At 40.8% G+C, this 12,497-nt stretch overlaps 1 protein-coding gene across 5 annotated transcripts in view; it reads right to left on the minus strand.

Annotated features, from left to right (window-relative positions):
- Positions 1-12,497, minus strand: part of GLB1 (galactosidase beta 1) — a 102,681-nt gene that overhangs the window by 47,948 nt on the left and 42,236 nt on the right. For all 5 annotated transcript variants that reach the window (XM_055558209.1, XM_055558205.1, XM_055558207.1 and 2 more), the window contains exons 7-10: positions 12,009-12,067; positions 10,172-10,293; positions 10,020-10,060; positions 7,748-7,860 (exon numbers count right to left, since the gene is read on the minus strand). In XM_055558209.1, the coding sequence (XP_055414184.1) occupies positions 7,748-7,860; positions 10,020-10,060; positions 10,172-10,293; positions 12,009-12,067 (335 nt within the window). The remainder of the gene's footprint in view (positions 1-7,747; positions 7,861-10,019; positions 10,061-10,171; positions 10,294-12,008; positions 12,068-12,497) is intronic.

The following is a 12,497-nucleotide window of genomic DNA, read 5'->3' on the forward strand; positions in this document are numbered from 1 at the left end:
ACGGGGAGGCCTGGTGGGCTGCCGTCCATGGGGTCGCACAGAGTCGGACACGACTGAAGCGACTTAGCAGCAGCAGCAGCACAGTGTAAATGCTATGTAAATAGTTGTAAATACAATGTAAATGTCATGTAAAAAGTTGGTGCTACGCAACCATCTCAAGTTTTGCTTTATGGAACTTTCTGGTTTTTTTTTTTTTTTCCCTTAATCTGTGGTTGGTTGAGTCTGCAGATGTGGAACCTACAGATATGGAGCATTGACTGTATATATACCATAAAGTATTATTCACCATAAAGAAGAAATTAAATTCTGACACATGCTATAACATTGCGGAATCTTGAAAACATGCTAAATGAAATAAGTCAGTCACAAAAGGAAAATACTGTATGGTTCCACTTATGTGAAACATCTAGAATATGCAAATTCACAGAGGCAGAAAGTAGACTAGAGCTTCCCAGTGGCTGAAAGGAGGCTGTAATGGGGAGTTATTGCATAACAGCATTTCTGTCTGGGCGAATGAAAAGATTTCGTGACTAGATAATGGCCATGGTTACACAACGTTATGAATGAAATTTATGCCACTGAACTTTTCACCACTTAAAAATGATTAAAATGCCAAATTTAATGTTATATATATTTTATCACAATTTAAAAAATTAATGTACAGAATCCATCGAATTGTGTACTTTAAATGGGTGAAGTCCACAGTATGTGATTTATATCTAAAGAAATCTGCTAAAAAATAAATAAATAAATCTGAAATGGTTTGTGAGATGAAGCAACAGAAATAAGTCCACAGGCACTATAACATTAATAAAATCCTGGAAATCAGTCAATAATTTAAAAAGGAAAGTACAATGGAATATTCATGTTCAATTTAAGGAGACTAAATAAACTAAATATAGTATATGTGGATGCACGCATTTGTGGTAAAATCACAAAATGTATGTAAGGATAAATACCATTCCCTCTTCCTCCATCTGAGGGGGGAGGGCAAGAAACAGGAGATAGAGCCAGATTTATCTGCATTGTATTATTTTCTTAAACAATGAGAAGCAAAGATTTCATAAGAACCTGTGTTATATCTAGGTATTGGGTACATGAGTGTCTGCAACATTATTCTATATATTAAAAAAATTTCAAGATGTTATATTTTGAAGATAAATATATATCATAATATTCCTCATGAAGAAATAAAAGAATCAATTTATAGTAATATTAGAATTAGGAACACAGAATACTTGAGAATAAACATATTCAGAAATGGACAGGGACTATTTTTTTTAAGAAAACTTTAAAACAAGGACATCAGAGAAGACTTGAATAGACAGAAAACCATTTTCTTGGCTAAGTCTCAATACAGTAAATATCACCCCTAATTTGCTGTATAAATTTAATACAAAACTAATTAAAACATCAACAGGTATCTTGAGTCTTTGTTTTGAAGTTGATAGAATAATATGAAAGTTTATAACAGTTGGGGAAATTCTGAAAGACTATAGATGGAAGACTAGGACTTTCCAGTAGCTAAGACTCTGGGCTTCCACTGCAGGGGGTGCCCAGGTTTGACCCTTAGTCGGGGAACTAGATCCCACATGCCATAACTAAAGATTCCACGTGCTGCAACCAAGACCCGGGGAAGCCACATTAATTTAAAATTTTTTCAATAAGTAAAATAAAAGTTCAAAATAATCTAAATGCCCATCAATTAGAAATGGTTTAAGTAAATGGCAGTAGATCTAAATAGTATAATAGCATGTAGCTGAGTGCATGCTACATGTACAATAGCATGTGATGATCTCATTACAGAGAATGAGATCATTTAGGTTAAGAAGGCTCACTGAACAGAACATCTGATGTCACTCTTGCCCAAAACACCAGTAAAATCTCAGTGAACAGATTTTTGTTTAAGACATAAATACACAGAACTGAAGAAGAGGAGAGGAGACAATAGCAACAAAATTTTGGAAGCCGGAAAACGGACAAATGAATGGCAAATCACTAGTAAGAAAGGCAAAGAGAACGGGAGGAAACTAAGAACCAATTCAATTTGGTTCTGAAGAATTACTAAAAGGCTCAAAATTGGCAGCACCAGGTACTTCCGAACCTGGGAGGTACAGGTGCTTAATTAAATAAGGAGCATGATCCACAGATTTCTTCTTCTCCAAGCTAAGGGTTCTCAAACTCTAGTGCATGTCAGAGTGTCCTCTGACTGTAAAATCCTGGATTGCTGGCCCTACCTACGGAGTTTCTGATTCAGTGGAATTAGAATTTCCATCAAGTTACTAGGTGGTTCTGATGTGCTGGTATTTGAGAAACACTGCTCTTTGTATGCAGTGCCCTCTCCCACCTGGGACTAGAGATTTATTTTCTGGGGAGGAGAAAACATGGTCTTTGGGTTCCTGGTTAACCTGCAGAGTTAAGGACATGTGGAGCATTTTAAAAGGGGAGACTGTGATCATGTACAGAGTAAAAAGTAACTACTGCCACCCCAGCCCTGCGCCAGGGTGCAGAATGCTGGCAGCCAGCAGCTTACTCCAGGCAGAAAATCAGAAGACATCTTTCTTGAAAATCTTAACAGTCATAGAGGAAACATTTAAAGATACTGATACTTGGTAATTTTATATAATGAAACAAAATTAGGTCAAAAAGGAAAAAAGCAACCTCTATGAATAAAAAGACCCTTAAAGGAAATAAATGAACCTGTTGGACTAGCAGCAGAACCAAAAGTTACCTGTGGTTACAATGAGTGTTGACCATGACAAGTCTGGCCCTGACTCTAGGGGGATGCGACGGTTTTAACAATATGCCCACAAATTCTCTGATCCTCTTCCCCTCAATAAGTGAAACTTAGGCCCCGTGAAGATGGCCCAGACTTAGTAAATGGCTTCTGGAGGAAAGAATGTGGAAAAGGGATGGAATGTCATTCTTTGTTTAGGTAATTCAAAGACTGCAACTTTGGGAGTTCAGTGATTCAGTGATTCCCTGGGAGTTCAGTGATTCATTGATTCCCTGAGAGTCCAGTGGTTAAGACTCTATGCTTCCACTGCAGAGGGCATGGGTTCAATCCCTGGTTGAGAAATAAGATCCCATGTGTCATAAATAAATAAAAAAAATTTTTTTTTAAAGACCGCAACTTTCATCTGGAGGTGCCTGCTCTCCCACAGACCTTTCACTGTGGGGGAAGCCACATTGTAAGCCACCTCATGGAGAGTCCTACATGGCGAGGAACTTTAGTGACCTGCCCTTAGCCATGTGAGATGGACCTTTCAAAGCAGAGCTGCTGGGAATGTAAGTTGTTGCAGTCACTATGTCTCCATGGAGGTTCCTCAAAAAACTAAAGATACAGCTGCTATATGATCCTGCAATCCCACTCCTAAGGATATATCTGTAATTCAAAAAGACACAGGCACCCCAGTGTTTATAGCAGCTCTGTTCACAGTAGCCAGGACATGGAAGCAACCTAAATGCCCACTGACAGATGAATGGATAAAGAAGATGTGGTACGGATATACAATGGACTATTAGTAAGCCATAAGGAAGCATAAAATTATGCCATTTTGTAGGATGGACCTACAGATTATCATTCTACATGAAATAGAAAGAGAAATGCCATATAATATGACTTACATGTGAGATCTATAAATTGGTACAGATGAACTAATTTACAAAACAGAAACAGACTCACTGACATAGAAAACAAACTTAAGGGGACTTCCCTGGTGGTCTAGTAGTTAAGAATCTGCTGGCCAATGCAGAGGACATGGGTTGGATACCTGGTCCAGGAAGACCCCACATGCCTTGGAGCAACTAAGCTCAGGCGCCACAACTACTGAGCCCACTCTCTCGAGCCAAGAGTCGCAACTACTGAAGCCTGTGCTCCACAACAAGCGAAGCCAGCACAATGAGAAACCTGCGCACCACAGCGAGGGCAGTCCCCGCTCGCCACAGCCAGAGAAAGCCCTCACGCAGCGAAGGCTCAGTGCAGCCAAAAGTAAATTACACAAGTTAAAAGAAAACAAATTTATGGTTACCAAAGGGGAAAAAAGGCGGGGGAGGGATAAATTACGAGTTGGGGATTACATATACACACTACTAAGTTATGACCAACCTAGATAGCATATTCAAAAGCAGAGATATTACTTTGCCAACTAAGGTCTGTCTAGTCAAGGCTATGGTTTTTCCTGTGGTCATGTATGGATGTGAGAGTTGGACTGTGAAGAAAGCTGAGTGCTGAAGAATTGATGCTTTTGAACTGTGGTGTTGGAGAAGACTCTTGAGAGTCCCTTGGACTGCAAGGAGATCCAACCAGTCCATTCTGAAGGAGATCAGCCCTGGGATTTCTTTGAAAGGAATGATGCTGAAGCTGAAACTCCAATACTTTGGCCACCTCATGCGAAGAGTTGACTCATTGGAAAAGACTCTGATGCTGGGAGGGATTGGGGGCAGGAGGAGAAGGGGACGACAGAGGATGAGATGGCTGGATGGCATCACTGACTTGATGGACGTGAGTCTGAGTGAACTCCAGGAGTTGGTGATGGACAGGGAGGCCTGGCGTGCGGCAGTCCATGGGGTTGCAAAGAGTCGGACACGACTGAGTGACTGAACTGAACTGAACTGATATATATATAATAGATAAATAGCACTGGGAACTATGTTCAGTATCCTGTAATAAACCATAATGGAAAAGAATATGTGTATGTATGTATAAATGTACACTTTGTTGTACACAGGAAACTAACATAATATTGTAAATCAACTATACTTCAATTTAAAAAAAAAGAAAGAGAGAAATGGATCCTTTAGCCCCACGCAAGTCTTTAGAGTCTGCTGCTTGGCCAACAGCTTTCACTGCAGCCTCAGGAGAATTCATGAGCTAGAACATACAGCTAAGCCACCCTATATTCTTCACTGTCAGAAACTGTGAGATCATATATATATTTGTTTGGCCATGCCACGAAGCTTGTGGGATTCACCAACTAGGGACTGAACCTGGGCCATGACACTGGAAGCCCAGAATCCTAACCAGCAGGTAACCAGGGAACTCCTAACATCTGTTGTTTTAAGCTACTAAGTTTGTGGGTAATTTGTTGCATAGCGATAAACTGGGGAGAAAACAAATCTCTCTTGAAGATTCATATCCACAACTAGCCCACTACTAAAATACACGCCATCCAGAGCATGTAAGTCAGGAGGGATGTAATTGAAGTTAATGTGAGATAAAGTTCTGGTTGTAGGAAGGAAGTAAAGTTATAGATTAATTTTAAATTATTATAAATTCAAACTGAATGTTAAAGTTTTTTGAAAGCCAGATATAAAGGAGTGCATGTTGTATGAACCCATCTATATAAAGTCAAAAAACAAGCACAGCTAACTTGTGGTGATCAAGGTCAGGGGAAAGTCAATAATTAGAAGGAACACGAGGGAAGCTTCTGAGGGGCTGTGTGTTGGTTCCAGGAGTCTGTGTTTTAAAAATTCACTGAGCTCGACACTAAAGAGCTGTGCTTTTCTGGGGAGGGTGGGGTGCGCATACTTCACACTTCAACAGGTAACCCCTAAAGAAACGAAAATACAGACGATAACATCCAAATTAGGGTGTGGAGGGGGCGGTGATATAAGAAAACAAAAATAAACAGTTCAAAAGAAAGTAAGAAAGGAACATGAAACAGAAACGGTAGGCAAGTAGATAATTACAAGATGGCTGAAATGAATCGATGTGTATCAAGAATTATAATGAATGATGATGAGCAGGTGCACCAGTTAAAAGACAAAATGTCCAAACGAGATTTTTTAAAAAATCCAGCTATATCCTGTTTACAAAGGATGTATATTTTTATTTTTTATTTTATTTTTATTGAAGTAAAGTTGATTTACAGTGTTGTGTTAATTTCTGCTGCACAACGAAGTCAGTTATACACTCATACATTATTTTTCATTATGGTTTGTTACAAAGATATTGAATCTCGTTCCCTGTGCTCTACAGTAAGAAAGGAAGACCTTGCTGTTTATCCATGCTATGTATAACAGTTTCTCTCTGCTAACCCCACGCTCCCAATCCGTCCCGCTCTCCCTTGGCAGCCGCAAGTCTGTTCTCTACGTCTGTGATTTTGTTTCTGTTTTGGGACAGAGGTTTTGGGGATGATTTTTAAGAAAGGATATAGAAGGATATCTTTCACAGGTACGAAAATACACCAGGTAAAAGAAGGCAGGTAAGTATGTTAGTATCAGACATAACAGATTCTAAGGCAAAAATCATTATCAGAGATAGTTTCCATATGATACAAAAAGATTTAATTCTCAATTTGCATTCTAATAATATGGCCTCAAAAACTGACAGAACTACAAGGAGAAATACATAAACACAACTCTCTCAATAACTAATAGAATAAACTAACAAAAATTAGGAAGGATATAAAAGATATCAATAGCACCATTAATAAGCTTAATCAAATGAACACGTATACAGATTATAGCCAATAGTTATAAAACATGCGGTCTTTTCAAGAATACATGGAATATGTGTTCATATTAGTATAAGCCAGGCTGTATGAGGAGGTTCAATAAATTTCAAGGGACTGGTATTATACTCAAAGCATTCTCTAACCAGAATGCAACTATGTGAGAAACCATCAGACTAGAAAAATACTTGTGTTTAATATTTTAAAACCTTACTTCTGAACATTTGAAGGGTCAAAGAGAAGTCAAAATAAGCATGTTTAAAAGCAAATAATAATAAATATATTATATATCAAGACTTACGAGATGGAGCCATAGCAGTACTTGAAGGAAAGGTACAGACTTGAGTATTTATATTACAAAAGAACAAAGTCTGGTTTAAAAAGCTAAGCTTCAAATAAAGGAAGGAAACAATAAAGATAGGAACAGAGAGCTTTGAAACAGAGAACAAATGTACAAGACAGAACTTGGGAGTCATCACTCTAAATTCTAGACATTAAACCCACAATAAAAATTACACAAGCAACATTCTAACCACACATCTGAAAATGCAGATGAAATGAACAAACCCTGAGTAGTTAGGTATTGACTCTACTTTTTAATAGGCTTAAAGTATTTCATAATATTAACGTTAACACTTAGGCATAAATTGAGACTATGTTGAAAACGAAAAAAAGTTTATACCATTTATAGGCAGAAAACCTTTGTTTTTTAACTTCAAAACGCAGGTGACTGAGCAGAAAAACTGTGGGTTTTTTTTTTAAAGCCACACAGAGACAGTGAAACCCCACCTGGGTGCGTTAGATGCTTCAAAAGGTCACAACGCTAGCAGGACTAAGTGTTCAGGTGTCAGACCAGGAGGAAATAGCAATCACTTGCTCCAAAGCAGAAAAATGAAGCTCTGCTGACAGCTCACACTTGCCCTGTGTTCACGATGCCCATAGATTTTCTCTCCCGCACACTTCAGCTATTTATGTGGACACACATTTATACCTTTAGTATAAATAATAATAACGGCTAACACTTACTGGACAGCGTATGGGCAAGGACTATTCCCGAGGCTTTACCTATGGTTCTTTCTAATCTTTACAACACAACCGCGTGCTGTGGCCTGACTTGCTGACAGGCTCACTCTTAACTGGGTGGGGCCAGGACTTAAGGTCAAGTCCAGCTGATGCCTCCCTTCATCCATCCTTTTACACACACAGGCTGCAGGAAGATGTCTACAGAGCATCGTGAGTCCCAGGCAGGCTTGGTCCAAGACCAGCCCCTGGAGCATGTACAAAGCACTCACCTTCTGAATAATATCCCGCAGAGCAAAATACTTCTCAGTGAGGTCCCCGGCCTCGCTCAGGGGGGCATCATAGTCGTAGCTGGTGGGCTGTGGTTGGTAGGGCGTGTTGGCTCCTGGAAGACAAAACCATGCCGCTAGTTACTACAGAAGGCCTTCTCCTGTGACAAGTTCTCATGGATTTGTGGAGGGGGTGAATAAGGAAGCACATTAGAGCCAACTGTTAAGTGACACAGAGGTGGCCCTCCAGATGCAAGGTTTCTTCCTGCAGGTAGCCCTCACTTAGCACCTTGGTGTCTACAAAGGACTTTCCCCATTTACTCTCTCAGCAAGCCCAGCAGATATCCCCGCACTGGATCCGCAGGGCACCTGAAACTCCCAACAAAGCCCCCAGACATCCCACAGCCAGCAGTGGCCAGGCCTACGGCACGACTCACACGTCCGAAGGTTAACCTTGCAGCTGTGATCTTGTTTATGACCTCCTCTCTGGCTAAAAAAAAGGTTCCATGGTAGACACACAGGTTTCTGGGCCCAGGATCAGCAGCAAAGCACTAAGGGGTTATCAGACCAAGTAAACTCAGAGGATTTTATCATAATTTTTCCTACCCCCAAAAAAAGACCATGGAGGGACTTCCTGATGGTCCAGTGGTTAAGACTCCGTGCTACCACTGCAGGGGGCAAGGGTTCAATCCCTGGTCAGGGAACTAAGATCCCACATGCCAAGTAGTGTGGCCAAAAAGAAAAAAAAAAAAAGACCATATAGGAAACATAGGAATGGTGCATTTGCTTTGGAAAAAAACTGTGGCAGTTCCTCTAACTCTAAAAATAGAGTTAGTTACCATGTGAACCAGCAATTCCAATCCTAGGTGTGCAGTCAGAAGAACTGAAACAGAGGCTCAAACAAATACTTACACACAATGTTCACAGCAACATTATTCATAATGGCCAAAAGAGGTGCAACAACCCACATGTCTATCGTTGATGAATGGAGAAACAGAATGTAGTATATCTGCATAATAGAGTATTATTTCTCTATAAGAAAGAATGAAGTGCTGATACCCACCATAATATGGATGAACCTTGAGAAGATTATGCTGAATGAAAGAAATTAGACACAAAAGACCATATATTGTGTGGTTCTACTTGTACTAAGTGTGCAGAACAGACAAAGAGTGGTGGCCAAGAGCTGGGAGAAGGGGCAGTGGGGCATTTCTTGGGTATGAGGTTTCTTTTTGGGGTAATGAAAATGTTTTGGAATTAGATGGTGGTAATGGCTACACAAGTTTGTGCTAAACTAAACACCACTAGATCGTATATTTTAAAAATCATCAGTTTTAGGGTTTGTGAATGATGCCTCAACAAAATGTTTTTTAAAAAAGAAAGATAAAAAAGACCAGAATATATGAACAAGTAAGTTATAGCCAGAGACTATGACTTGCCCAGTTAGCCTGACTTTAAACAATAGTTTCTAAATGCACAACTTACAGCCCTTAAAATTTTTTTGAAGAAAAATGATCTTGTAGGAATTCTCTGGCAGTCCAGTGGTTAAGACTCCATGCTTCCAATGCACGGGGTATGTGTTTGATCCCTGGTCAAGGAACTAAGATCTCACATGCCATAAAGTGTGACCAAATAAAAGAAAAATGATTTTTTGACCTACTGTATAGCCAGAGACTCGATATCTTATAGTAACATATTAGGGAAAAGAATCTGAAAAAGAAATATATATATCTGTATCTATATCTATCTATCTATCTATATATGTATCTGATCACTTTGCTGGATACCTGAAATACACTGTAAAGCAACTATACTTCAATAAAATTAAGAAAATAAAGAAAACCTACAAAAATTCAAATTTACATAGGGAAAAAAAATTCCACTTCTATGATTCTTACACATGTGTAAATTAAATTGAAATGTTGAAGTAAATTGTAGAAAGTAACTTTTGAACATCTAAAACAAGTATAGAAGGGTAATTCATAAGCAGCCTAATGCTACTCATTCATATAACACTGATTATTTCATGACACCTGCATACTCAATTTTAAAAAATTATTCTCAATAGAAAAGTAAATTCAACATTTCTCTCTTCCTAATAAATAAAAGATGAAAGTGATTTTTTAATATTATATAGGCAATCTTACATATTAGAAAATTTAGGAGAAGACAAACCAAGACAGAAGAATCACCAATGGCCATAGGTATGGACAAAATCAAGCACCAGAAACATTCTCCCATTAGATTCTACAAACAAATGTTAAATCGCTCTTACCATTCCAATAGGCAAAATTGGTGCCACCTATAAACATGTACCTACAAGGAAACAAGAGAACAGATGAGCCCACAGCTTTACCATGAGCCCACAGCTTCACCATGAGCCCACAGCTACAGATGACACCCTTCCCTCCAAAAATTAACACTCACATGTTTACATTTGCCCCGAGAGCAAGCATATCATGAAGGGTGAAAGCCACCGCTTTAGAGCTGACTGTTGAATGACGCTGGCCCCAGTGATCTAACCATCCAGTGTAGAATTCAGAATTGATCTAAAAAGAAAGGGATATGGAGCTTAGGATGGACTTAAACCTTCACATGCTGGGCTTCCCAGTAACTACTGCCCTAGGTTATCCACTGAAGAACAGGAAGAGGGGGCAGCTGACATTCAGTGCTTTGCTGGGACCTGGGGGACCAACGAGGACATTTCATAATAGCATTGCCTAAGCTCAGGTCTCAGGTGTGGACAAAGCAGGTGTTCCTGAAAAGCTGTACCTGCATCAAAATTTTATTAACCAATCCCCAGTTTGAATATAGGAGGAAAGTTTGTTGGGCAAAAGAGTCAGATGACAAAATATGTTTATGAAATAATTAGCACCAAATTCACCCTTTGTGTGAATCCAGATTTTCAGATCTCAGGTTGACTTATTTTAATTGAAGAATAGTTGATTTACAATGTTGTACCAATCTCTGCTGTACAGCAAAATGACATATAGACATCCTTTAGATCTCAGACTGACTTAATGTGTTGTAGAAATATTGTCCAAATATTCTAGCGCTTGGTGTTTCTGTTGGGTATGACCCTGCCACGCCCTTGTCTACAGAAGGAAAGAGAAATCTGGGTGTGTTCTGGGGACTTCTTGTCTCAGGCTGCAGGAAACAGCTCCACTCAGCGTCTGTGAACATGGGTTCTGCATGACTCAGGAAGCAGAGGCCAGGTTCAGAAAAGGCTGCTTTGTACAAAGGTGGGTGCACAGGCAGGGCAGCCTGACCTGCTGCAAGGAAGACACCCCTTACGTGAGGCCAAGTAACAACAACTGCGGGGGGAAGGGAAGCGGAGAGAGGGACACATTCATTGATGGGCTGAGCACCCCTGCCAGGACCTCATTGCCGTCTCTGCCTCCCAGCCACCTACGGAGATGCCACAGAGCCCTGCAACTCCCAGAGCGGTCAGCAACCCTACATCCCCACATCTCCTGGCTGCTTGTCAGAAACTCAGTGCCCCTTCCCCAGACCCAGTAAATCAGTGTCTGCATTTTCACAAGACTCCTATGTGATTTCTAAGTAGATTGAAGGCAGAGCAGCTCTGTCACAAAGAGCTCTCAAGAAACACAGACCTGAACTCAGATCCTGGCCCTGCCACTCACCAGCTATACAAGCACGGGCAAGTGACATAGTCTCTGAGTCTCACTGAAAAGAACGAGCTCTCATAACACCACTTATGAGAGCTGCCACAAGGACTAAAGGTGACGAGGTATGCCAGGGTGCAGAGCCTGGGACTTCCCTGGTGGTCCAATGGTTAAGAATCTGCCTTGCAATCCAGGGGGTGTGGGTTTGATCCCTGGTAGGAGAACTAGGATCCATTCTGGAGGGGACAGAATAGGGACCATGGTGAACATCCCACCTCATTAAGCTCTGCTTTTTTTTTTTTTTTGCATTAAAAAAAAATCAATTGTATTTCTTTTTCTTTCTTTCTTTCATGATTTGGCTGCACCGGGTCTTCACTGCGGCGAGCAGGCTTCTCTAGTTGCAGCACATGGGTTGGTTGCCCGTCCAGTGCAGAGCCTTAGTCTTGAGCAGTAGCACTGCTTCAGCTGTTGCCCATGCATCCAGAAGGCGGTCTCTACAGCCCCATCAGAACTGACCCCAGACCCAGAAACCAAGGATCCACTCCCACCCTTCACAGCACCTCATCACTCTCCCCCAACAGCAGAAAAGAAGTCTGTACAACCAAGTGGTCTCCCCATGCCTCACCCCTGACTCTTACCAGGGGTCCTGTGGGTTCAAATTTCCTCTGGAGCATGAAAGCAGCGGTGAGGTTGGTACCTGAATGAGAAAGAGGAGAGAGGTCAGCCATGGGAGTGACAAGTTCAAGAAAAAAGATTCCTTTGGAGACTTCCCAAAGGAAGTGGGTCCAGTAGTTAAGAATCTGCCTTGCAGGGACTTCCACCTGCTGATGCAGGGGACATGGGTTTGATCCCTCATTGGGGAACTAAGATCCCACGTGCAGAAGAGCAGCTAAGCCCATGCACACCACAGAGAATCTGTGCTCCACAACGAAAGATCCTGAGTGCTGCAGCTAAGACCTGGTGCAGCCAAGTATATAATAAATTCATTTCTTAAAAAAGACGACTTTCCCTGGTGGCACACTGGATAAGCATCCACCTGCTAATACAGGGAACACGGGTTTGATCCCAGGTCTGGGCAGATCCCACATGAGGCAGAGCAACTAAGTCCCTGTGCCACATCTACTGAG

Source organism: Bubalus kerabau, chromosome 20, assembly GCF_029407905.1.
Source record: "Bubalus kerabau isolate K-KA32 ecotype Philippines breed swamp buffalo chromosome 20, PCC_UOA_SB_1v2, whole genome shotgun sequence".
Lineage (NCBI taxonomy): Eukaryota > Metazoa > Chordata > Mammalia > Artiodactyla > Bovidae > Bubalus > Bubalus kerabau.